General features: G+C 49.7%; 10 protein-coding genes across 10 annotated transcripts; 4 read left to right on the forward strand and 6 right to left on the reverse strand.

Moving 5' to 3' along the window:
- Positions 1-554: 554 nt before the first annotated feature.
- CORC01_08358 (uncharacterized protein) lies at positions 555-1,339 on the forward strand (the record flags this gene model as incomplete). Its single annotated transcript, XM_022619989.1, has 2 exons — positions 555-557; positions 884-1,339. The coding sequence occupies 2 exons, from the start codon at positions 555-557 to the stop codon at positions 1,337-1,339; spliced, it is 459 nt and encodes a 152-aa protein (XP_022473446.1).
- An 89-nt stretch (positions 1,340-1,428) lies between these two features.
- Positions 1,429-1,932, reverse strand: CORC01_08359 (uncharacterized protein; the record flags this gene model as incomplete). Its single annotated transcript, XM_022619990.1, has 1 exon — positions 1,429-1,932. The coding sequence occupies one exon, from the start codon at positions 1,930-1,932 to the stop codon at positions 1,429-1,431; it is 504 nt and encodes a 167-aa protein (XP_022473447.1).
- An 868-nt stretch (positions 1,933-2,800) lies between these two features.
- CORC01_08360 (uncharacterized protein) lies at positions 2,801-3,778 on the reverse strand (the record flags this gene model as incomplete). The annotated part of the gene is made up of 2 exons (XM_022619991.1): positions 2,801-3,379; positions 3,446-3,778. The coding sequence occupies 2 exons, from the start codon at positions 3,776-3,778 to the stop codon at positions 2,801-2,803; spliced, it is 912 nt and encodes a 303-aa protein (XP_022473448.1).
- Positions 3,779-8,322: 4,544 nt separating this feature from the next.
- CORC01_08361 (uncharacterized protein) lies at positions 8,323-9,405 on the reverse strand (the record flags this gene model as incomplete). The annotated part of the gene is made up of 2 exons (XM_022619992.1): positions 8,323-8,719; positions 8,870-9,405. The coding sequence occupies 2 exons, from the start codon at positions 9,403-9,405 to the stop codon at positions 8,323-8,325; spliced, it is 933 nt and encodes a 310-aa protein (XP_022473449.1).
- Positions 9,406-10,670: 1,265 nt separating this feature from the next.
- Positions 10,671-11,259, forward strand: CORC01_08362 (uncharacterized protein; the record flags this gene model as incomplete). Its single annotated transcript, XM_022619993.1, has 2 exons — positions 10,671-10,864; positions 11,055-11,259. 2 exons carry the CDS (start codon positions 10,671-10,673, stop codon positions 11,257-11,259), a joined length of 399 nt encoding a protein of 132 aa, XP_022473450.1.
- Positions 11,260-11,810: 551 nt separating this feature from the next.
- On the reverse strand, positions 11,811-12,353 carry CORC01_08363 (uncharacterized protein; the record flags this gene model as incomplete). The annotated part of the gene is made up of 1 exon (XM_022619994.1): positions 11,811-12,353. The coding sequence occupies one exon, from the start codon at positions 12,351-12,353 to the stop codon at positions 11,811-11,813; it is 543 nt and encodes a 180-aa protein (XP_022473451.1).
- Positions 12,354-15,581: 3,228 nt separating this feature from the next.
- CORC01_08364 (uncharacterized protein) lies at positions 15,582-16,439 on the forward strand (the record flags this gene model as incomplete). The annotated part of the gene is made up of 2 exons (XM_022619995.1): positions 15,582-15,608; positions 16,104-16,439. The coding sequence occupies 2 exons, from the start codon at positions 15,582-15,584 to the stop codon at positions 16,437-16,439; spliced, it is 363 nt and encodes a 120-aa protein (XP_022473452.1).
- On the reverse strand, positions 15,897-16,319 carry CORC01_08365 (uncharacterized protein; the record flags this gene model as incomplete). The annotated part of the gene is made up of 2 exons (XM_022619996.1): positions 15,897-16,244; positions 16,293-16,319. 2 exons carry the CDS (start codon positions 16,317-16,319, stop codon positions 15,897-15,899), a joined length of 375 nt encoding a protein of 124 aa, XP_022473453.1.
- A 3,715-nt stretch (positions 16,440-20,154) lies between the features above and the next one.
- CORC01_08366 (uncharacterized protein) lies at positions 20,155-21,675 on the reverse strand (the record flags this gene model as incomplete). Its single annotated transcript, XM_022619997.1, has 3 exons — positions 20,155-20,614; positions 20,670-21,178; positions 21,238-21,675. The coding sequence occupies 3 exons, from the start codon at positions 21,673-21,675 to the stop codon at positions 20,155-20,157; spliced, it is 1,407 nt and encodes a 468-aa protein (XP_022473454.1).
- A 2,120-nt stretch (positions 21,676-23,795) lies between these two features.
- On the forward strand, positions 23,796-24,429 carry CORC01_08367 (uncharacterized protein; the record flags this gene model as incomplete). Its single annotated transcript, XM_022619998.1, has 2 exons — positions 23,796-23,894; positions 23,950-24,429. The coding sequence occupies 2 exons, from the start codon at positions 23,796-23,798 to the stop codon at positions 24,427-24,429; spliced, it is 579 nt and encodes a 192-aa protein (XP_022473455.1).
- Between the last annotated feature and the right edge of the window lie 347 nt (positions 24,430-24,776).

Below are 24,776 nucleotides of genomic sequence, written 5' to 3' on the forward strand. Positions count from 1 at the left end.
GCATGACCTCGAATACATTGTAGCCCATACCGCAGCTCCTCAGAGTAACACAAACCTTAGTTGCAAGACGCTTCCAGCATTTCCGCCACTCTCAGCTGAGCGCTGGGTCTCGTCTCCAATCGTGAAGGGAAATCATTCCTACAGTGGCTTAAACGTGGAGGGGTCCAAGGGGACCAGGGTGTATATTCCTTCTTGACATCAAAACGCATACGCAAGATACGGGTCTCACCTTTTGTCGATACTCAAAGAGCTGATGAACTACGCTACATATCATCATAGATCATAGGTCTTCATGTCTCGATCATGTCGGCTGGCTCTCTGATGCTGTTCCGAGGTGATAGGAGCCCGCCCAATGCTTGGTATCTGGATATCCTATCAGCCCCAGGCCGAGGCCTGCAGCCCCTTCAGGCCCCGCATCCCCGTTTTCAATGTAACACCATATCCTAGAAGTGGCTAGTCCACCTGAATAGGAATTGGTAACTCGAAGAAATTGGATCGCAACTTTAGGCAGCAGACATGTTGCTGTGCCACAAGGCACCAAGGCACAGCAAACAATGGTCCGTCAGCAATCATTGAAACTCGAAGGAAGAAAAGGGAAATTTTGATGGAGTTTGTGCTTTGCCGCAGGATGCAGATTTCCAATTGTGGACTATTTAAATGAAGTGATGTTCCGCTACGTCCCACGTCTCTGCCTCTGTTGTTTTTGAGATTTGAAGCCACCTCAAAGCCATATTTCACAACCAGGCAAAACATAGCCATCACGAGCTGCAAAGCACCAGTGTTCAAGTCCAGATTCTCTATTAGAGCTCACTCAAAAATGCATTTTCTCAAGCTCATCTCCCTCACTACGGCCATCGCGCCCACTGCCTTCGCCCAGCTCTAGTACGGCACCACCCTGCCGACCTCGACAGCTGCCGATGTCTACCTCTCCCAACACGTCAAGTCCGTCCCGAGTACCGTTACCGGCGCTGTAGCGACCTCTCTTGCAACCGCCCTGTACAGCGTCGACCAAAAGTACTTCAACGACAAGGAGTGGACGACGGTCTACTCGCACATGTGGTCCGCCGCCGCCAAGGCCACCAATGCGCCCGATGTTGTTGCCTCGATGGCGGTGAATGGATATAGCTTGGATGACCAGCAGGAGGCCAAGTGGTGGAAGGACAACGTGCCCGACAAGGACGACAAGTGGGTTTCGTCGTACGTCTCCGACTGGCGGAAGGCGTGGCAGGATAATACGGCGGCGACGAAGACTTCAAAGGGCGGCGCGCCAAAGTGTACTGGGATGGCCATCGCTGGCGTTGCTGCCGGTGTGGCTGCCGGGGTTATTGTTGCGATATGAGGCACAGAATCAGTTGCTGTGATGGTTGTGCTTGCCGCTGCGCATGATATTTATTAGTAATTGATTTTGGAGATGAATGATGAGGTAACTCACTCTGCTTCGTGGGCCTCGATGATCCTGTCCGTATCCTCCATCATCTTTTTGAACTTCCTTTTCTGGACATTCGCCTTGGCGCATCTCTCCGGAAAACTATCCCTCTGGAGGATACACTCAATAGTCACATCATGAAACTTGGATTGAGCAATGTCGTCTTCCAGGAGCTGGATTTCCGCCTTGTTCTGGTCGATTTCCCGCTTCAGCCACTGGCCCTTCTTGACCAGCTTGTTGTGCCTTTTGGGGGCTTTGGTGAGGCTCTTTCCGAATGAGGTTATCTCTTGACCCAGTGACTCGAAGCGAATTTGGAGGTCGTGAGCTTTGGCCGCGACATTCTTCACATCGTTGTCATGAGACAGGATTGACTGGACATTGTCGTCAGTGCTCGGTGGAATTCCCTCCTTGTTCTGCTGTACAATCGCCTCTGTGAGACTGTCGAGGACGTCTGAAAGCACTGGATATGCCGCTTCCGCAAGCTCCGCTTCTCTTTTAGTAGTCATGTTGATTCTTTCAGGGTTGCTCTAGTCAGCGATCAAGTGACCACTCAGGTTTGCTGAATGAAGAGGGTGGGAGCCGAAGAGGGAAAAATAAAGGAAAAAAATTAGAATCGGCACAAAAATCTTTTCTTGTTCGCCTACATCTGTATGGGGTTTTTTGAAATTCAATATTGAAGTGAAGGTTCAAGTGGAACATGGTTCTGTGGATGGACTTCAAGGTTCTCGATCAGTAAGGTGCGAACTGAGTGCTCCTTCCAACGCAAACCTGGCCAGCCAAACCTTGTCAATCGATAAATTCAAAAAGAAAAAGGGTCTATAACAAGCAGTATTAGTGACGGCTGAATGAATGAAAAGGCATAGTGAGATGAAATGGGGCATCTTGCATGAGTTAAGCACTCGATGAGTCCCGGAGGACTTCAAATTGCGAGGACAGGCGCGAAACCGCGTCGTCGGAGATCGATATTTGATAAGCATTATATACTGCAAGATGTAAAATTCATCTAGTACCTATGAGCATTGAAAGTATTTGAGTTCGGGAAGGAAAGGGGAATTCGATATGTAAGATAGTGGGTAGTAATTCTGCTGACATGAAAAATATTGAAGAATTGGGGGGGTTCACCAGCAATGAAACCGTAGCTGACCCAGAACTCATGTTTTCGAAAGGAGTGACAATTTACCACCTGCAACATAATATCTCGCACTATCTACATTCTGCAAATTTCTTCTCATGTACTTCCATCGGCCCAAATCAACTTTTGTAGCTACGTCCCAGCATACAATTCACACGCGCCAGCGCGTCCCTTTTGCTTCTGGCAACATGCATGAATCCAGAGATGTTGAAAGGCACTCGCGCCAGTCGACCTATCGCAGTTTAGGCCTTAGTGGCGTGCTCGGAAACAAGTTCGGTACCGCCGCTGTGCGCAGAGTTGACAGGAAGAGCTGGGTGAAGAGCCTTCTCCATGTCGTCGTCCTGTCCGGGGTTGGCAGTCTGGTACTCGAGCCACTTGAACAGGGCATACACCAGGAAGGACAAGAGAGCACCTGCGAAAGGGCCGATCCAGTAGATCCAGTGGTAGTTGACGAAGCCGATGATGACAGCGGGCCCAAATGAGCGGGCGGGATTGATTGAAGTGCCAGTCCAGTTCGTGGCCGTGATGTGAGCGATGAAGACCGAGATACCGACTCCGATGGGGGCAAGGAATGTGGCACGATGCTTCTCGACGGCGAGGAAGTAGACCGTCAATACGAGCTGCGCGGTCAAGAGCATCTCGATAAAGAAGCCCTGGGGGACGGTGGCGCCGCCACCGAGGGTGTTGGCGACGCGGAGCGGTCCAGGCAGGACTCCGTATACCACGGCGGCGGCGGCGATACTGGCGATAAGCTGGCTGGGCACAATGCAAAGAGCTCGGAGCGGCTTGACAGCTCCAACGAGAACGAGACCGAGGGTGACCTTTGATAGGGCGTATCAGTGAGTGTCCGAGGTAGAACTGATGGGAGATTACTGGGTAGGACAAACCGCAGGATTGAACATGCCGCCGCTGACGCGATAGAAGATCCAGACATTGGCGGTGATGGCTGTGCCGAAAGCTGCAGCAATGTACAGCAAACTACTAGGGGAGAGCGTGGCGGAGGGATCGTCGGGGTTGTTGGTGACGATGGCGGTCTGCGCGCCGAGGAAGGATAGGAGAAGGAACATGAATGTTCCGCAAAACTCGCCCAGCACGATGACGAGCAGGTTGCGCTGAGGCAGCGAGAAGGGGTACCCTCTCTGTCCCGAGGGAGGATGAGTGGCTTGCACAGCGTCGATGGCCTGCTTCACAGGCGTGTGGTGGTTGATGGAGGATGACATCTTGGAAGTGATGGTCGACGAATGTGTTGAGGATGGAAGAATGACTTTGAGATGATGTTGAAACTGGATCGATTGAAGGCTTGAATGAGAGAGGTCTTTGTGAGAGTCGATGCCATCTATAAATACGTATCACGATGGTAAACGATGCTTGGTCCCGAAATGTGAGGCGGTCGTTGACCTAGCTTGTGATCCACGCATCTGCTGTGACCTTCGGCGAAGGCGAATTCTCCTACGATCAGATGCATCATCGTGGGTCAGACTATTTGAGTTGGGCACCAAGCGGTAGGGACAGCGTCAGTACAACAAGGAGGAGGTTGGAGTACACGAGCATAGACTGAGGCCGGCACGAGGAATGTTGTACCACACAGAACCGAGGATCTGTACCCTCATATCGACGACCACAGGGTTCCAATGCAGATGATGTACTTGTGAAGCTGGTGATAAGAACACGGGCTGCACTATCACTTTAGACGGGGCACCGACATGCCGTGCTCTTACGTTCTCCTGTGTTCCTCTTCTCGAACGACTTCAACCATCCTAAGGCCAGGTTGTTCCCATGCTCCCATGCTGGGCCCCAATATGTGCGTTTCGCTGTCTCGGTCGTAATATTTGCCCGGCCACTCCTTGTTCTGATGGACCCGTTGCCACGATGTTGGGCTCGATGCTGTGTGTCTCGCCTTGAAAAATGAGTTGACTACCGAGATCGAATGTATGTCCTGTCAATCGTCTATCCGATACAAGGTCAAGGATGGAAGTAGTTGATCATGAAATTGAAAATAGACGTGCGATGCCCGATACTTCCGCATTGGTCTCATCTACAACGGGAAGCCGAGTACCGGCCTACTTCTGCACTCTGCACAGACGACAGTCTACAGCGTTGTGAAAGGATACTGTAGTCCTACTGATCTACGTGCGTAGTCAAACGGCACAACTTCCAACAACGTCCCTCCGCGATCGCTTTCTGAAGTCCGATCTCCCTCTCGGATGCCAAGTCCATGCGGGCACGAGAGACGTGCACCGTTTGTCTAGAACCAAGCTTTTGGAACCCTAACCATGTAAATTACTGCTGGGATTGGGCTCGAATCTGTATGTCTTGCTCTCACAGTGATGATCTTTACAAAGACTTGTCCTGTCCGACGGACGAGGTGCTCCGATGTCAGACCAGTACCATGCGTCTTGCCGCCCAAGTGGGGGGAACAGGAAAAACGGCCAGGGAAAAAAACGGTCAGCCTCACCAACCCCTTTCCCCATGAAGTCTCGGACTGTGAAGCCGAGCTTTTGAAAAGAACAGAGGCTTCAATATGGATACAATCTTCTTGATGCTTCGAATACTGCTAGGGCCGAACTTCGCTCCCTCGGAGCCGACAATAAGGGCCGGACTGGCTGTTCTACTTCGCACTCGACGCCACACTCTCTGTCAACTTCAAGCAAATGCACCACAATGGTAATGATGGTGATGATGATTATGGAGACAAAATCTTCCCAGTACCGGCAGGCTTGGCTCTGAGTGTCTTGCCATCGTACGTTGCCGTTGGGATTCTCGCTTCCTGATTGGCAGATCCCTCCGATGTCATGCTTCAGTTTGCATCTCCCGCTAGTGCACGTTGTACGGATTTGATTCGTCGGTGGCATGCACAGCGGTATCACTATCTGGGTTGACAAACAGAACGCAGCGTTAGGTTCCTCTGAAGTTTTCCTTCGTCCGACCTGGTGGCCTGTTCAGGCTGTCCTGGAGGCTAGGTTTGGCAATCGGGCAGGTTTTCGCGCCCATGTCGTGCCGCAAACTCTTCGCTGCTTGTCCCACAGAATCTAGACGCTTGCGCACCCTGCAATCTTGGGCAATGTTACCTTTTTGGCCTCCACGTGAGATTTGTAGCACAACAAGCTCTTTTGGGACCTTGACGAAATTTTTGATGAGTTGCTGATGTCGCGGTGGTTTGCTTCCATCACCAAATGTTGAAGGGCAAAAAAGCACCCAAGGGAACCACTTAACCGTCCAACCTCTCTCCGAAATTCCTCCGCTGCAACGGTCTTGTTTTAGGAAAAAAAGTCATACTGCCTATCCATTATTGGCTGGAATCCCCTGCTGCTCTTTACTTCCTGCATGTGCGGGGGTTTCAAGTATGGCCGGCGGGCATGAGTGACACGCGGGGCGACGAACCAAGGTGGTAGCGCAAGAACGGTGGAGCCTGGGATCGTGGTCAAGTCTAGCCTGATCGACATGCGGGCCGGTCCCAAGCGCTAACGTCACTTGGGACAAGATCCGCGGTGGAAAATTCAGGCATCTGCCGGCCGGGGGCCAACCTCCCGGGAACCGCCTTTCACTTTGCGTGGTGGTTTAGGCGTGAGGCCATTCTTTTTGCTGTCTCGTCCGTAGTACCGAAGACCGGCATCAATCCTGTGAGAGACGCAAGTGCGCAGGGACGGAGTAGAGCTGCCACCAGACTGTTTCAAACTTGACCTTCACCCTGGAAGCCGGAGATAAGCTACTCGCGGCAAACTAAGGGATTCCATTGGCAGCTGTTAAACTCAATGGATAATATCATGCAATCAAACACTATAAGACGGCAATGAGGAGCCTATACCCACTTCGTTGTTTCGAGAGAGCGAACTGCAACGTGAAGACCAAGTCACGAACATTCATTCTCTCAACGGGGAATTCGGGCGCTACAACGAGGAAGGGGGGGACGGTGAGACATTGAGCGACATATGGAGCGGGGCCTTCGGCGTTAGGTCGCAGAACGTCTCAAGCTTGACCGAAGCCTCGGGCGAGCTGCTCAACGTTTTGGGAGTCAGAGAGCTACAAGCTGAAGGGAGACGAACTCTACGTTAAGTCTTTCGGCTCTTGCAATTGCAGGTAATAAAGCTGTAACAATACGATGTACACATGTTTCTACACTTCGATGAGCTACACCAAGTGCCTCTCTGCCTCTCCCCTCGACTTTTGGAAATGCCTCGTTCCACCGTGGCAACTTGCTGGGCTAGGCTTCTGCAAGAAGCAGGCTTCAACCCTGTGCTAGGAGACGGATGGCAGGCGCGGTTGGTCAACACATTTGGTCAATGACGAGATAGACAGTGGTGGGAGCCGTGGTGTGGTGCATTACGGATGGGAGTTCCTGCTTTGAGACTGGGTGGCGCTTGACCTCGAGGTTGATCATTTCGAGACAATAAGGCTGCTGGGCCCAAGAGCAACGGCACACTCGGAACGGCTAGCCGTAAGGTGGAAGTCGTAATATGAAAGCACGTGAAACTGAACAGCAAAGCATCAAGTGGATCAAGCCCAATTCGCAGATATTTTCCATAGTCGTCAGGTTTCTCAGAAACTCCGACCTGACCATCTTGGGATGATACCTATCGCCTCAAAGTAAGTTTACGCCCGAAAAATCACATTGAGAATCTTCATCTCACTCACGTGTCGGGACAAGTGCCCAAATAATGATAGGTGTCAGTCAGTGAGTTCCCCGGCGACGGCGGCGATCCAAGAGTCGACATCCAGTGCGATTCAAATGGCAGCGAGATCGGCGCGCAAGAGTCCTTAAGCGACAAAAGGGTGGGACGAAAGCCGGTGGATGTATTTCATCTACCTTAGGTACCCTAACCCCATATAACTAAAACGCTGCCTCGCACATGACTAGTATATTCCTTTTGCTATGGATTAAACGGGAAAAAGAACGTCCGACAACTCAGTTTGGACTGCGTGATACAAGGAGTTACATCAGAGCAGACTACTTGAGGCTCACAGGCCCTACGGATGGTAATTTCAGAACTCTCAAGGTGATTTGCGGGAAATAGTCAGGTAAGTCAAAGCATCGTCATTGAATTGCGATTACTGACTGAAAACTGCCAGTGATCTTATTACAGTCAGTTCTTTCGGTCATTCTTACAACTGAGCCTTGCTTCCCAGTGGAGCGGGGTAATAAGGACTGAATTGTTCACTTTTTTTGTAGGCCATTCATGGGCTCATTATCATGCTCCTGCTGTATTGCAGTGATATCCTCTGGTCTCTCCTTTGTCCTTATTTCTCTCACATGACTCTGACTTCTTGAGAAGTAAAATTCCACAGTCGATGCCCTGCCGTAAATTTTAACCCATCACCGCGTTACTTTGAGCGGCCACGATACATGAGCCATTGACCTGAAACTTAAGTTCGTTTTTCCTTTTTTTTTTTTTTAAGGTATTTTCTCTCCGTCAGTAATACATTTCATATCTCGTAGATGTTCTCAGATATGACATGTCTGAACAAACCAGAACATAGAGACTCGCGGCAAGCGAAAAGAGGACCCATTTTGGGCAAACTCGTGAGTTTCCTTGGGGAGATATGTCCTACCAATGTCTAGCAACGTGTTCAAGAAGCAGTACGTTCATTCTGTGGAAGCTTGAAATAGACATAATCAATGACAACAAAGAGTTTGGCAGCGATTCCTCTGACACTCTATACTACAGTAAGGTCCCTCGTCCAGAACTTCAACTTCCTTTGTCCAGCTTTGAGACTCATTTATCATATGCCATCCGGGATTCACCTCAGCCTTAGACTTCTTTGAAGCTCAAATCGTCAGGTCAACGACTTCATGATCGGTTTGTCCTTGTGAAGCAAAAGTGTAATGCAACTCCCCGGTGCTTCTTTCCAGTCTGTCGGCCGCCATCTGCTTCTGCGAAGCCTCATACAGATCATTGAGCTCCTTGTTGAGCTTCCGAAGTTCAGAGATCTCTGCGGCCAGTTCTTCGCACTCCTTAATGATGCGCGTGTTCTCTTGTGCCACCTGTCGATTTCGATCCATTGTTGTCCTGTTCAGTGCGAACATGTCGGCTTCCTCCTTGAGTCGCTGTGCCTTCATTTCATGAAGCTTGGTCTTGTGGATCCGTTCAGCGTCACGCTTTCCCTTGTCATAACCCTCTGTGTAGGGGAGATCTATTTCCTTCTGGCAAGCGCGGTATCCAGCCCTGAAGTTTTGTTTGGCGAGTTTGATTCTGCTTTCTGAGCTGCGCATGTTTCGAACGTAGTCGTCTGTTGCCATCGCAAGTTTAGTCTTGGAACGGGCCTGAGCTTCAGTAGCAGGTTCAGTGCGTGCCATGGTATCTTCCTATGCACACATGGCTCGATGCAGCTGGTGAATCGCCCTGCTCTCGGCACTGGCAGTGAAGGGTTGCTGGATGAGCCTGCGAGACATGCCGGGATTCCGGTCCTTGAACGACACCCATGCTGAGTAATATCGATAAAGAATATTGTCTAGCTTCATGAAGTCGGAGACGAGACCCTCTCGAAAGGTTTCATCGTCAGCCAGGATGTCCTTCACCTTTTTCCAAAATCCTTCATCACGATCGCTGCCATTGGATTCTTCGACGCACTGAGCAGCAGCATAGATGATGGTGGAAAGACGAGACGTGGTCGAGGTCATGCTGGGATCGGCTGTTGGAAGAGTCAAGTCGAGGTGAAGAAGTTTTAGGGCATCCCATTCGGTTTCGGCGATGGGACCTGGAGCAAATGTCCGAAAGTCAAATCCGGTCGGGCGAAGGCAAGTGTCGATGACTTTCAACTGATGAGCGGAGAAGCGCACAGTGGACGCAGAGGCATCGGCAGGCTCGATCGTGGCAGAATTAGACTGCCTTCCATTGCGCGCGGAAGACATCTGTACACCGTTAGCGATGCTCCCAAGGCATTCTCGTGGTCACAGTAGGATATGACAACTCTGAAAAGGGCTACCCTGGTGACAATGATGGTAACCCAAGGCATCAGAATTGCTCGATTCTGAGCCTCTAGATATGCCAGCGGCTGCTCCTGAGGATAGAACTTGTATGCAGAGGCTCAGGGCAGTGACGCACTGGTGTCTGGGCAAGGGAGGGCAAGAGTGGGAAGCTCGAAACACTGCTTACCTTGAACGATCGAACGATGAGGCTCTCGTAGATGGATAAACATCCGAGCCTCTAAGGACCTTTGTTGTTCTTGATATCCGTTCTTGTCAAGTTGAGCCGAGCGAGCTAGGCTCAATCTCAAGTAGAGGTTGGAGGGAGGGTGAAGTAAACAAGGGAAGACGCGTCTTTTTCGGACGAGGCAAATTATTTACAAACTCAACCGCGCACTACATTTCTGGTTGAAGCAGGCGCTCTTTCCGATTTGGGCCGCGGGATTACGGCCCGGCCGCTGCCTGATTCAAATAGAATATAATTATGGCAGCTCTATGAGATAGGTATAGCTAAGAGGCAATCATGGAGGACATATGTGAAAGGTAAAAGGGTCAACCAAACTAGACACGGAGAATATGATGCCACAGTGTCTGGTGGTGGAGACTGAATAACGTTGGCTTTTGTTCATGAATCCAAAGTCTGAACGTCTTTTCTTTCTTGAGAGACCATGCCGCATGATTGCCACAAAAATCTCGACAAATGGATTCTTAACAGAACTGCATGAATATAGTCTCATGCTTCTCAATTTATCCGCAATATTTGGCGTCTAAACCTTCTCTGTTCCGTTTGAGCTACTGTGCAGGTTGAACCAATTCGAAAGCTGTTTTGAGGAACGAGCCTTATATTTTCATGAAGAGAGGAATGAAGGAAGATGCATAAATAGTAGTAAGCGGGCTGATTTGGCTAAAAGCAGCTCCCACACGGAGTAGTCTATATATACGCCGCACGGAACTAGGCCATGGAACGGATCGTTATATGTTGATCGGTCTGATACGGCGGTATACTAGGGACAGTCACGCATGGTACTGCGATGTATCTCTATGTGCTACTTATGCCATTAGCTCCGTGCTCAAGGTATGGACAACATAGGTATCCAGAAATGATGCTGTGTTGGCGGAGTTCTCAAGGGGAGCGGCCTTCTACGTTGGCTAGGCTTTTTCGAGCCTGGACAGGGTTGGTGGCATCTCGATATTGCTTGATCTCAATCTTCATGGTGCAATTGAAAGCGTGGCAGAAGCTATTTAGCGAGCGGAGGAAGGCATATGAGGCGCTTGCTGTCGGCAAGGAGCACAACATGGCCAAAATGAACGAGACCATCAGCACCCTGCACGATATGACACGCCAGGTTTTCGGGCGTAAGCTTGAATTTCTCACCGTCCACCGTCCCGGAGCCCGTTATTTTTGGTAGGTCTCCTCCTCAGCCACTGTGGCGGGCTGGCCTATGCATTTGCGCTATCGCGCCGATGAATCTCTGTTGCATGCTGATATCATGAAAGCAGACAGTCATTGGACCAGCATACCATATGCCACGGATGATATCATCATAATGTTTTCCCCGGGATATCGGGGTCGCAGGGACATAACTCCACGACAGTGTGGCTTGGAAGTCCGACGTGGAACCAAGCTACGCGGCGCTGGTTGTTCACTCAGCCCCGGTCGTGAATGCTGAGTATGAAAAGGTGAAGGAACTTGTGGGCTTCAATTCGGTTGATGTTCTGAGATACAATGACGATTCCGAGGAAGAAGATGAGAGACCTTACAGATCAGACCCTGAGTATCTCATCGATGACTCGGGCTAGGACTGAGGGGCATATAGCTCGGGTGGTTCGATATTTGGATGGCCTAAAGTTCGAAATCGGGTCGAGAATTAGTCGTGACTTCCCTAGATGATGTTTCAAAATAGTAGAGTTCAGATCGATGCGCTTCTATGTTATTTTTCTCAAGATCAATCTACAGCCTTGAAGGCTCTCAAGCTTGTTGGCCTGGCAAGACGGTCGCCTAAGTGGGTTTCGCTGGTCACGACGCTGTGCCAGACTAAGCGCAGTGTTTTTGTTGATTGATAACGATAGTATAAAAGCTACAGACGTAATGCGAATCATCTGAACCAGCGAGCAGTAAAACATAATCTATTGCTTGTGGTTACAGGGGGCCCTGTAGAACCTCGAATATCCTAATCGTGACTTTGTAACAGAGACCCATGCTTGACGCTAACAAATTAGTTTCCAACCAACGCAAGGAGAATGAGAGTTCCGTAGACTAGTCGAGCAGGTTGATCAAGGTACCTTGAGATGAATTGTTGATAGACTGGTGTGTTTAGTGGTCTGCGAAGCTTGGTGATCCGGAAGAGGAGTCATACCTTTAGCTCGGCGTTCTCTTGCGCCAAACGAGCGATGGTGGCATTCTGAGCAACCGTCAAGGAAATCAAGCGGGTGTTCTCCTTCTCCAAAGCGCGGAACGTATGAAGTTGAGAATCGCAAAGAGCTGTCCCGAGTTCGAAGAGGGCGTTGTCGAGGACGTCGACGATGTGGAGAAAGGCAGCGGCGGCGGGGATGTTGGTAGTTGTATCCTTGTATTGACGTCCCTCATCCTGGGTTTCTGCCCAAATACGAGCCTTGGCCGCGTTCTCGTCAGTAGCAGCAGTCTCCAGTCTGCCATTTGCCATGGAAATCGCCGACTGGACAATTCCGATCACCTGATCAATGTCCTTCTGCGTGATCACGGCCAAATTTTTGATCTCGTGGAGCTTGGTGACGACCGAGGCAAGAGCTTGGATGTTGAAGCTCGTCTCCGTAGCAGGTCCTCTCTGGAACTTGATGTACGACTCCAACTCAATGACATGAAACTGGATGAGATAGCCCATGCGTTGAGCATCTGTCAGTCCCGAGCGCTCCATAGCACGACTAGACCGATGTATGGAAGGAGCGGATGGAAGTCCTGGGATGGAATTATCGTGGGATTGCATAACTGCGCATGGGAAAGAATTAGCGTTTGAAAATTACAGCCAAGGTGGTGATACGAAAGCGACACACAGTTGAAGTTTGATTCTAAAACAAATTGGAGCAATTTGAAGCGCTGGTATTTTGGACGGAGGAGAAATGGTCGATGCTCGGTTGTAATTGATGGCGATGGGAACGATGACGGCGATAGTCACTTCGGGATGATTTGAGCAATGCTTGTTGGATGGAAGAAGTCGAGAGAGGGAGGGAGGCTGGTGGAGCCTTTGAAAGTTGAGGTAGAATTTGAGATGGATTTTCGATCCGGGCCCGGCACTGAAATGAGATATGTCTCGCTGAAAGCCTCCCCAGATGAAAAAAAAAATAAGGGGGTGGAGATGGTAAAGAAGGAAGGGGCAGGCCGGTGGCTATTTCTCTTGTTGAGACGGGTGAATTGGAGGTCGAGGTAGGTTTTTGAACACGGGAACCCCGTCAGGTAAAGGTAAAGTGCGAGGCGCCGACGCGCATGTCGGAAAGGCATGTCAAGTCATATTTAGGATTAAGACGCACTGGGGCTTGGGGGGGCACACCAGTGAGATAATCTAGCCCGACTTCGACAAGAACCAAGAGCGCATCACAAAGTGCACCTGCCCAGAGGCCATACTAAAGGGAAAAAAAAGGAAACGAAAAAAAAGAGATGGGAAAATCTTCCCCCGAGCCACTATAGATCATGGCCAAGAAGCCTCTGCTATTCAAGATTGACCATGACGATGCGTATCCTGATCTTTTTGTCCTCAGTAAAGTCGAAGATATCCCAGAAATTTGAATTGCAAGCTAATATTGGCCAAGTCCAGGAGAACAAAATCAGGATGCATTTTTCAGTCAGTTCACGTAGGTCGTACAGAATCTGAATATTTGGCGACGCACCTATATACGCTGAGTGCCGCAGCTCAACGCCAATTGAAGAAAGTACTAGAGTCGGCATATTGAATTTCTAGTTGAAAATCACAAATAAACTGGTCATGATTGTTCAAGACGTAATGACAAATGGGGAAGTCTGCAGAGTTGAGAAAAGGGTATTCAAAAACAAAGGTCATCTGGCAACAAAGGAGCGACAATCAACGCCGCTTGGCTTGGTCGATTGCCCTGGGAAAGAACCTAGGTGTCATCTTATGGAAATGGGTGGCTTATGTTTCGACCAGCCACGTACTCCACCAAGCTATAATGATGATAATCAACCTTCCCTTGCCTAAGTTTGGGGAACTAAAACCACCTTATATATGGTGAAGATATGTTCTCCATACATCTCAATCAGTCGAAAGGGCGAGATGAAAAGTTCCATCTCAGGTTCCGGGCGTCAGCACAGATGTTTCTGTATCTGACTTTGAACAAACTGCCCTCCGAAACCCGCAGAGTCGAAATTTTCTGCTATCTCGCACTCCTTTTGTCTCTCTGGCAAAGCGTGGTTGAAGTGATTGAGTGGGACAACTAGTGAGAACAAGTTCTCCATAGCGTTTTCAAACTTTGTATGTCGCTGTGCTTCTGTTGCGTCTAATAGAACAAATAAAAAAACGGCATGAAAAAAAAAAAAAGAGTAATTGATTCACAACTTAGGTGAGGCGAAGGGAAAACTGACTCGAAAACTTAACTCTTTTACACAGATAGTGGTAATAAGCACATACAATACTTGTTGTGATTGGGCACCTACAACTACACCACTTGAATCTAATCTGTACATGTACCTATTCCGTGGGTCGCGAAATCCCCCTAGTCATCTGAGCTTCTGTATCTCCCCTCAGGCAAGAGCCCCGCCACAAGGGTGAGCCGATCTTACCTTGCCTCACCTTCTCTTGATGCCTCGATAGTACCTCATCTCTTATGCAGGCATGGAAAGCTCGAGAATTATCAAGTGAAGCAGAGACTTGGCTTGCAGCCAATCAGAGGGATTCCTACCACGGTTGTCTTTGACGTTCTTTGTGCCTGCCATTGAATCTCTGGGCGACAAGGCGCATTGCACATGGTGGGTCTGTGGAATTGACGAGGGGTCGGATACTCTTTTGGGATGTGTTGAGCCCGGCTATTGGGGCTGGGCAAGGGGTGGAGCTGCCTCTACAAATTTCAATCCGGCAATTTGATTCACCAATGGAAAGATTTAATCTGTGGCCTTTGGAGCATCAACAGTGGCATCAGTCCTTCAAGTATTGGATTCGACGATGTAATAGATTTCTGTCACACATGTTCTTGTCTGTTCTTCTTGAAATGAGAGACTGGCTGCCATTTTGAACGTTCCTGGGTTCCCCGAATAGTAACCTTACTTTGCTTTGGCTTGAACATTGGGTTCGTATCCGGCTCCGCAAGAGGCATCTGGACGCAGCTTTTTGTTTCCGATCAATCATCGCCAACATATGTAAGAGGCACATATAAACTCCGTGCCATACGTCCGAATGAAAATAATGCAGACGGGGGAGAATGGAATCGCATTCGTCAATGGGGTACGTAGGATACACCATCTGTTGCTTTACGTATCACAGGTGTGATTGTCCGAATTGAACCGTGGTGACGAAGGGTCAATTAACTGTATATTGATCTCTGCGTGAAGTGGAAAAGAGAGGTTCTAACCGGAGTTTGGACCGTCAGTTGAACGCTGATATAGAGACCCTCAGATGGCCCCTGCGCTGGCGCTGACTCGAGGTCGAATTGGGCTTCCAATCCGACATAATCACGCGTAACTTGAGGATAGGGTATATACCACGGACAACATGGCAATTGAATCTAGAGTTCTGAGAGGTTTCAAAACAGAGATTAGACAAAGAGAACGCTCCAGTGGAGGTTCTAACCCGATCTTTTTGTTGAGACAAAGTGGTACTTGGGGGCTACAGGCGCCGGCAATACATGCAGTGGGGCCCTACACTGCACCATCCGACTCTAACCTGCCCCCTTTCCCCTGAGTTCTGCAATTTTCTCGATCAACTGGATATATGTACCCCAGACTCCATTCATTCATGTCTCTACTACCTTAGGTATCAGTCAGTCACGTGTACTTCAGTCAACATCTTAGAATTCGGCGAGATGTGTTACTCGTACCTTGGGTCACAAGCATCCTTCATCAAGACCTTCACTGCTTGTGCATTTCCACCAGACTGACTAGTTATTAGTTGGGCCTCTATACGAGTCCAACATCAGTCAAAATGACCTGCCTTACTTTGTTGGAGGTTGTTCAACACTGGCAATGACGTAGATACTAGGCTTTAGCCACCAGTACTGATCACTTGTTCTTGTGGTTGTACATAATAAGATGGCATGGTCAAGTTAGGCTCGTAGAAAAACAGCTGGTTTCAAGACGCACTCAACAATTTGACTGATAAAAGGCATTGAAAAAGTGCGCAGAGTATCTGGGTGTTTACATGCTGGAAAACTTATATTAACACCGTCCTCCAACACGAAACGTGATGATTCGATCGGTCAATTTACATGTCGCCAATATGTCTGCATTTTGTATCTTTTCAAAACGAACTCCATTTGCCTCCAATACCATTAGTAGGTGTTGATGTGTAGGTACTCGGCCAAGTCGCTGTGCTTGTGAGTGCGTAGGCCGAGGATTTCCTGTCGCTCGTCGCCAACGGGTCGGACAATAACCCAGAACTGCTTCGCCACAAGAGAGTCTTCATCGGAAGAATCCACTTCTGAGTCTTCGCCTTGCTCCGCGGCAGTATCAAGAGCTTGATAGTGTCGACTGTGGCATCGCTGGCGACAGCATCTTCGACAGGGGAGGCGGCTCGGCCGAGGGGCGACGGGGCGAAGAGGAGATCACAGTCCTCAAGGATATCGTGGAGAAACCCAGCCAACTCGGCCTTGGATGCGATCTAAACATCCAATGCTTCGAGCATAGGGCGGAATACAGGATTCTTGGTGTCGTCATCCTCCATGTCGCCGGGGGTACGGGCAAGAAGATAGTCGCGGCGAGCGACGCAGAAACGATCGAGAAGGGCCTCGACCTATGTTCCGTGAGGAGTGAGGACCTCCCGCTTGCGGTTCATACGCAGTAGGATTAGAACTTGATGTAAAGTCGTGGTGTTGCCAAAAGGAATGTCCCCTCGGGTGTTGTTGAGAAAGGAAAGTGAACAAGAAATAAATTCGTCCTTTCCTTTTCTCCCCTTTTTTCCCGGCCTCCAATGTGACTTTTGGGGTACTGATGAGCTACATAGGGCCTCAATTGGGAGCCAATCCCAAGGTGAAGTTATATTCAGCTCATCCCCTTCATGTATTTGTGTGTGATCTGGAAATATAAATGTGGGATACACATCATTTTGGCGACACTCCATCTAGGCAGCCTAGGGATAGGTTTCATGCAATTTAAACGAGTGCGTTTCGCGTGTTTACTGTCTCTCACGTTTCTGCGCTATTGACGGGCACAGGGAGATCTGCTGGTATTCCCCGTAGTCCGGTCCCCAGGTGCCACCGAATCTCTCAGACTAATGAGCTCTGGAAGCAGAACATGTGCCAGATTACCTGCCCTCACTCAAACTTGCCTCCTATCGAAAGGTTGGTATTCAAATGGAGACAATACGTAGTAGATGCTGACTTAATTCTACATCAAACATAAATGGTGAAGTGCAAAGCACCTTGCGAAGCGTAGCAGGTCGTATGGAATAATCTCGGCCGTTAGGAAGATGATCAAATGTGGCAGCCACATTGGCAACGCGAAGCACTTATCTTAAATGAATTGTTTCTTCATTGGCAACAGAACATACACGATTGACGTGTCGAGGATGAGTAGACCTGAACATGCTCGGAGGCCCTTTTTTGGTGGGAGATGTCGCAGGCGCGGAAGGCCACAAGCAACCTAAGAACCACGGATCCAGCGATAAGACGTACGGCATGATAAAATGCCATGAATAAACATAGACTCCATAATGGGTTTCAATCACTTTTGTCGACCAAAGGAAGTTTGTGACAAATCCGAGGATGGACGTCGCCGATCTCCTAGCCTGCACTCAGCAGACTCAGCAAGGCAAACTGTTTCACTATTCGTAGACAAAATCAGGATTTCAAAACGCAATGAAGAGTATACCCTCTTTCTTCCGGGGTATGCTGAGGGTTGTAGTTCGAGATGCTGCGTCAATTGAATTTCCAGCAAATTTAGCATTTTTGGCGTGTCGTTGTCGCCAAGTCTTGGCATTCCTTTTCACAGAGAATTGGGAGAAAGAAGTTGATGAGTGTTAGTAAAACAATCGAGTCCTGACAGTTATCACCGGCGACCTATCGCGAGAGTCGATGTCGAAATGCCTCATCGGTGACGTTGATTCTTAGACTGCGAGTAGCCAGCGGCCAAGGCGGCTAAGATTTCCTTTCATCAACACCTTCAGAATGTGGGGTACCGAACCCATATGCATCACCTCGTAGCCTTGAGGCTTCCTGGGCCACTGCAAGGGGGATAGCGGCGGGAGACTGCGCGTATCGACCAGCGAGCTTCAAGTTCGGCAAGCCTTGCACAGTCCTACCACGAACTCCTACTACGAGAACTTCCAGCCTAGTGCAAAGACTCCGTGATCGAATCCCTTAAGACCGTCTCACCGAATCTTTGCCCGTCGCCAAGACCCCGGCCGCACAATTCCGCGTCCTTTAACTCTCACAACTCAGGAAGTAGTCACCGGAGAGCGCCTAGTGGCCTATCTTTAGGGACTCACGACATGAAACGAAACAGACGAGGTCCAGTCCTCAACTTCCACACCTGAAGGAAGGAACTGAAACGGGATAAAACCCCCAGCCACAATCAAGGGTTGGCCCAGCGTCTATATCGACCCACCGAAGGAAACTCTCCCGTACACGACGGCTAGCGGTAAATAGATGGAAAGGTTGACCCGCAGGAGCCCCACAACGGGAAGAGGGCGGATGCGTTGCAAGCTTATTTAGCGCCAAGAAACGCCCAAAGCTTGTTTTTTTCACGCATGGGGGAGGACAAGGGGGAGAAGGGTTGGGAGGACAGGGGACAACGTGGTCCCGGCTTGCCTTTTTGTTTGACGAGTTTGCTTTTGAAAAGCTTCTTCACATACGAATGAAAGGGGTAAGGGAGTCGAGACCACTTCCATGGACCTCCACTGTGGCGCGATCGACGGCGCTGACGCCAAATTGTTAATCATGGAGGGTTCCTGAGCCCTTTCCAGGGATGCTTTCTTTTATCACGCAAGAGGTGGTGTTGGGGTCATCCCTTCTTGGTTAGGAGGAAGTTGAAACATGAAACAAGGGGAAATGCTTCGGAGATGCGCCAAACGAGTCAAGCATTGGCAATTCCCCTGATTCAACATGGGCGTGAGGCGGAGTAATAGCCCGAATGTCCGTCACGGAGCCAGATTTTGATGAAATAGAACCCCAGCCAACAGAATGCCACGGATCGAGTCTCGTGATGATTGAATAGGCTTTCTAAGGTGCTGTTAGGTCAATATCTAGTTGCGACATTGTGTGTGGAGTAAAGATTCCCCAAAAATCTACACATCCGCCTGGGTATGTTCTGCCCACCGTCAGAGAAATTTTCCACTCGGGCAGTATGCTTCCATAATGCCAGAGGTACTCTCAGCTTATGAAGTTGGATGTGCAAAGATGTGCAAAGACAGTCCATTTCCTTCTGCATGATCCAGTCCGAGCTCTTCAGCGCTTGCATACTTGCACGTCTCCCAGAAGTCCAGGCGAGACGCCGCACGCACTCGTGTCTGTCAAGCAATCATCGAGATGGGATGTGTAGTTACTGACTAGTAAATCAGTCATCACTTCTGCAACGCTGTTGGCGTGTGGCGGATAGGATGATGCTGAATTCATTGGATGGAAGGGTGGACGGATGGAAGACGAGGTGGATGAAGAGGTGGACGGAGAGGGGGACGGAGAGGGGGAAACAGGGCGCTTTGGGAAGAGCAGGTAAGCGGACAGGAGGGAGGGTCCCAGCACGATATGCAGCCCAGCCAGGAAACGCGGAGAGACCCGCCACAACCACATGGATCGTCGAAATAACCTTTTGTCGGCCCCGCTAGCCAAATTTGTGGCTCTCACTCCTGGGTCAGCCCTTGTAACGTCCCTAGCGGCGTGTCCGCCAGGCTTCTATTCATTCAAACACACACTGACAAATTAGCCCAAAAGTCTGCTCTTCCCTCTCCGCGGCCGCAGAGATGAATGAGATGTTTTCATTTCTCTTCGTCCTGTACTGAAGAAGTCATATGGGCGTGTGTATGGGATACAGAACTCTGCTCATCTCGTGCGCGGACGGTGTAGCCTGTCACCGCAGGCTTTTTCCGAGTTTTGGCACGTCGATTTCAGGAGTTGTTCTTTAGCTGTTACTATCGAAAGTGTGTTTTTTTTGGATGCTGACTGTCAGCATCCCCAGCGATTGGTTGGATTTTTTGCTGTTCCTGAAGAGCCGCGAAGTTGTGCAAAATCGCCACTTGCATGCAGGTCCCACCAGGCGATGTTCAGCTGGCCCCCGTATGGTTCGTCGATCACAGGATCATAGCATGATTTGGCAACGGTTCCTCAAGTTGTAAATAATGATATTGGTATTTCCATCATGGTTCATAGTGTACATGGTGCAGAAGTATGCTTGCACCTTAATGTCTGTCTACTTTGACGGATGATCCGCCTCTTCGTGTGTTGCTGTTATCGTGTTTGGCTTCCGGAGCCCATGCTATTTTCTCCACGCAAAGTACGGAGAATGTGGAATGAGCTCAAAAGATATGAATAAAAAATTCAACAGACGTGCTCGCTCTGTAGCCCGATTCATATCCGATCTTTCTCCTTCACTGGATCCTCGAACATCCAGATGTTTGTACTTTCTGGCCTAGCTTTGCCTTTGCTCGGTTGCGCGTCATTTTCCGGATTTTGAATCTCCTTGAGTTCCAATCCAATCACACTCTCGATATCCTTCACCTTGAAATCCCCAGTCATCGGCGTTGGATGTTGTTGCCATGGTGGTGTCTCATACCACAGATCTGGGTATACCGTAGAATTCCGCCTGCATCTGTTGAACAGTTTTGGGAACCACAGCTTGAGCCTTGCGACCACTCTGTTGAAGAGCTCCTCCGCTAATGGCCTGAAGCCCGGTATGGACAGTGCAACAAGCGTTGCGCCGATCTCGGCTACCTCAGTCGCGAGGAGTGGGCTGTATATCCACGACTGGTCTGGTTGCCATTGCCCGTTGATGACCAGAATAAGGCGGGCAACTGATATTGCGACGACGCTGTAACGACTTAGTTAGTGCGCATTCGAAACCCCAATAGGTAGCCGTGACTCACAAGATTCCGGGCAGCAGAATACAGGCAAGCTGAATCTTTCTCTTCCGTGTCATTTCCAACATCCACAGCATCGCAACAGGTATCCCAAATAGTACAAAGTCGCAAAGCAGGGAGACGGCCGAATTAATTCCGTACACGAAACCCCAGGGGAGACACTTGAACTGGTTGAACTGCGACTGCCATTCGTAGGGCCAAAGGGCTGTCACGGGCAAACAGTGGAACACGATGAGGAGCATCTGTGTGATGTAACCGGCGATGAGGAACAGCGCTGCTGCTTTGATGGCGACGAGAAAGCGGCTGTGGACGCCGCATACTCGGTAGTAGAACGCCAGACCCGAGAATCGACATACGAATAGCGCGCTCGTGTATATCAGGTGCGCGGTGAAGTCGAGAACCTCGGTTTCTTCCAAGATTTCCTGGGTCATGACAAACTGGATAAATTCAAAATGTCGGCCAGAACCGATATTGATGAGGATGAGGCACAGTGGAACGAAGGCTATGAACATTGCCTAGCGACATTGGTTAGCCCTCCATGTTTCCCTCCAGGTACGCCCGTGCAGCAGCTTACCATAGATATCACTGCTAGCGTGTCGTCTATTCCAAAGCTTTTCCGTAGGAACAATCGTGAAAAGGCGCGACCGTTGACAATCACCAACGTGACGGCAAACATGAAAATGGACGCATTCATCGACGGCCCATCTCGGGTTTCTTCCAAATACGCGAGGCTGATTTCTGGCGGTACACGACCGGCCGCGACGGCCGCGGAGGCTTCTGAGTCGCCCAGCATCGTGATGGTGACCGACGAAAAGTTCACGATCTGGCTGAAGGTGTCATGCGGGAAGGAGAGATGTGCATCCTCAGCAGATTTTGACAAGTCTCGGACGACAATGTGTTCCCCCCCAAAAGCTTTATGTTCTTGACCTCTTCTTGCAGCGCAATAATGCAAGTTGCATCCGAGTTGGAGTCTGGATCGGATGACACAGATTCTCAACTCTAAACACGACATGGATTGGCAACGATGTGAAGTGGTGTGGGTGCCTTGGAGTGAGGCTGCCAAGAAGGTTGGCGCTTGTGTATGGACTGAAGAACAGCTCAGGAAAGCTTAAATTGTGCGTTTGCATTCAACGTCTGTGCCATCAGCATTTGACGGATACTTTTTCTCGATTGAGCACAACGCCGATGCGTGATGCAAATTTTTTAGAACAAATGGAAAAGATGGACAAGCCAGATTATGCTCGGCACGTCGAGCCTGCTCGTACGAGGCTTTTCGGTAGGCAGGTAATGCGGATAGGAAGAAGAGTATCGTAATGTAGCAGGTAACAAATGGGCCATATCGCATTGCTGAAGGGACACTTCATATCTCATGAAAGGTCTCAATTTGTGGAGAAAGAGCGGAAGCCAATCGGGGGATCACGTAGGCGATCTCTTCAGACATTCCGACGACGGGGGGGTGACCTTTCAAGTATTCAAATCCCGAGTCTGAGAGCTTGTCATTTGCAGGGGTCCACCCATCTTCTAGATCGAGTGTTCATTACACGATACGGGGTGTTGTCGAACAAATTAGCCGGTACGTACAAGAGAGCACGGAAGCTTTATTTTCCCTATTCAATCTTGTCTCACTGGCCAATCTACGTCGGACATTACGGGCGAGCCGTCGCCGCGAATGATTCTGACATGCACGTTTGGTCTTTACGATCGCGTTACGAGAACGGTCCCAGGCAGTCTGCGCTACATGACCTTTTCCTCTCTTGTGGGATATCAGACGAGCTAACATTTCCGCTCGAACGTCTTAGACGAACAGCGCTAACGCAAATCGCATCAAAGCAGAACCGGACAACGAAAAACAATGCCAAAGGCTGTGTTTCCCGTCGCCAGAGTTTCCAAACCTTTTTATGAAGCCCGAGGTCGCCGTGGCAGGCGGCGGATTGTCAAGATCGAGGGCTCCGAGCCGGCCATCATCCGATCTCATCGGGCAAGAGAGAAACCTGTTTGCCAAAACACCGAAGCTGAAAAGAATCAGGCTTCCGAACACGGAGAGTCAAGGCCTCTTGACTCGAGACTCAAGGCTGATTTTTCCGGGAACGGTGCAGACTTCCGCACAACAACATTCTGACAGCCTCATCTTCGGGGGGAAAGGCCGGCAGTGATTTTTCGTTCGGTCTCCACGAAAGTCCGTTGCTGAAGTTTTCGGGCGACTGAAACCTAGGTGGATATCTCAAGTCCGTATCGCGCACTTAGGAATGGGGACAGTTTGAGGCGCGTCGCTACCAGTCTAGCCTGTCCCATCCAGGGGGTGATACATGGCTTTAGGCAGGGCCGGAGGCATCTGCCTGTTTCTAATGAACATTTCGGGAATCTTCTGATGGATTCAAATATTATATGAAGTCTTAAGACGAATATCCGCGGGCTGAGTCTCGGTATGTTGTCTAATCTGAGCCGGGTTGTTATGGTTGTGTGCTAAATTGACAAAAGTAACGTTCCTGTCTTGTATCCTGGCTTTCACAGCTATTAGTCAGCCACCTGTTGACCTGGAGTTGCTGATAGATAATTTTGGCACTGTTTTCTGTCTGTATGTTTGTTGAGCTAAGTTGCGAAGGAAGATGGGTGAAATGCTTTGGAAAAAGTCGAAGTCGGGGACTGAGGTGTAGCGAACGTGAGCAAAATGATTCAAGCAATTTTACTACGTGAATCCAGCCCATTCAAATCACCTTTTACTTGAGGTGGTTTGTCAGTTGCAGAAAAAATATGAGGGTGATGGCTGCATGTGGATTGCTCAAGGGCAGGTGCGACCCAGTTCCTTCCCGCTCAGTGAAGCTGTGGATCTCATCGCGAGCTCGTCCATGCTTCTCAACTATTGCTGTCATTGCTCATCCTTCTGGCCAAGAGCTCACCGAGCAGCCTTTCACCCAAAAGGTCAAGCAACGTGGGATTTTCTTTCTCCCTGTTGCCTTGATTGAGGTTGCTTCAACCGAAACCCTGCATCCTTTCAACCTTTTCTTTTGATTTCTCTTGCTTACCGTTGCCCATTCTCATTGCGACCAACGGAGGCAAAAGACAGCTCACACAAGGTGAGCTCCCAAACCCTGAAGTTAATCAAAGATGATAAGTTCATCAGGTATTTTCCAGATGGACCAGATAGGGTCTTCCGGTATGGATCTCCGGACCTGGGACTATTTCGATTTTCCAAGTCTGGAAATGACGCTGCCATACCGCCCAAACCCAGCTGTAAGTTCATGCTTTCCTCATTGAGCTCTTATACACACACTAATTCCCATGAAAGCCGTCCAACATCTCCTCCTCTGTGACCGTTACAAAAGTCACCAACAAATCCATCAAAAGAGCCATCAAGAGAGGCCCCAGCAAAGCCCCCAACAAAGCCACCGTCTCTCCAGAGCTCCTGCGCATCCAGCCGTACCTGAAATTCCCCGGCTTCGACCTGCCCAAGGTCATAATCACCGATCGAACCAAGGGATTCGTCGACATCCTGGGCGCAGACCAGGACCTCCCTGATCCCGAATCTGCAGACCTGCCCATCAAGGCCGATGAGATGCCATACCATGTCTGCTTCAAAATTGAGCAGATGTTTGCCGCTGTCATTGGAGTTCTGTATGCAAACAAGGGTGAAGGACTGAGCCATGATCAGTTCTGGTTGAAGGTCCAGCGTGTTCTGACCAAACGAGACCCAGCTTGGAAGCACAAGGTCGCCGAATGGAAAATCTGCGAACTCGTCGACCTTTATGCCATCGCGCGCAAGCATTAACTTGCCGACGAATCCAACCCAAAGTTTCCAAGCTTGACCGATCGCCAGAATTGCCGACTGCTCAAGGCAGTGGACCGATGGATTGCCATGTGTGAGGATGAATCTTCCGTCTCAGACGTACTGCAATTCGGGGCAAAAATCAGATGGATGAAAGAACATCATCTGAAGAAGAGGACCCCAAGAGCTCCTCACGATTCGCACCAACCTGTCTGAGCCGCCAATAATTCTACCTGCAGAGGTACTTGCAATGCTGGGCCCTGGCAACTCGCCCTGAAGCCACAACAGGCCGATCTGAAAAAGTGGTAATATGACAGCTCGTCAAATGCTTTTTGCGGCGGCTTGCCTGA

Source organism: Colletotrichum orchidophilum, assembly GCF_001831195.1.
Source record: "Colletotrichum orchidophilum strain IMI 309357 chromosome Unknown Scaffold_71.1, whole genome shotgun sequence".
Classification (NCBI taxonomy): domain Eukaryota; kingdom Fungi; phylum Ascomycota; class Sordariomycetes; order Glomerellales; family Glomerellaceae; genus Colletotrichum; species Colletotrichum orchidophilum.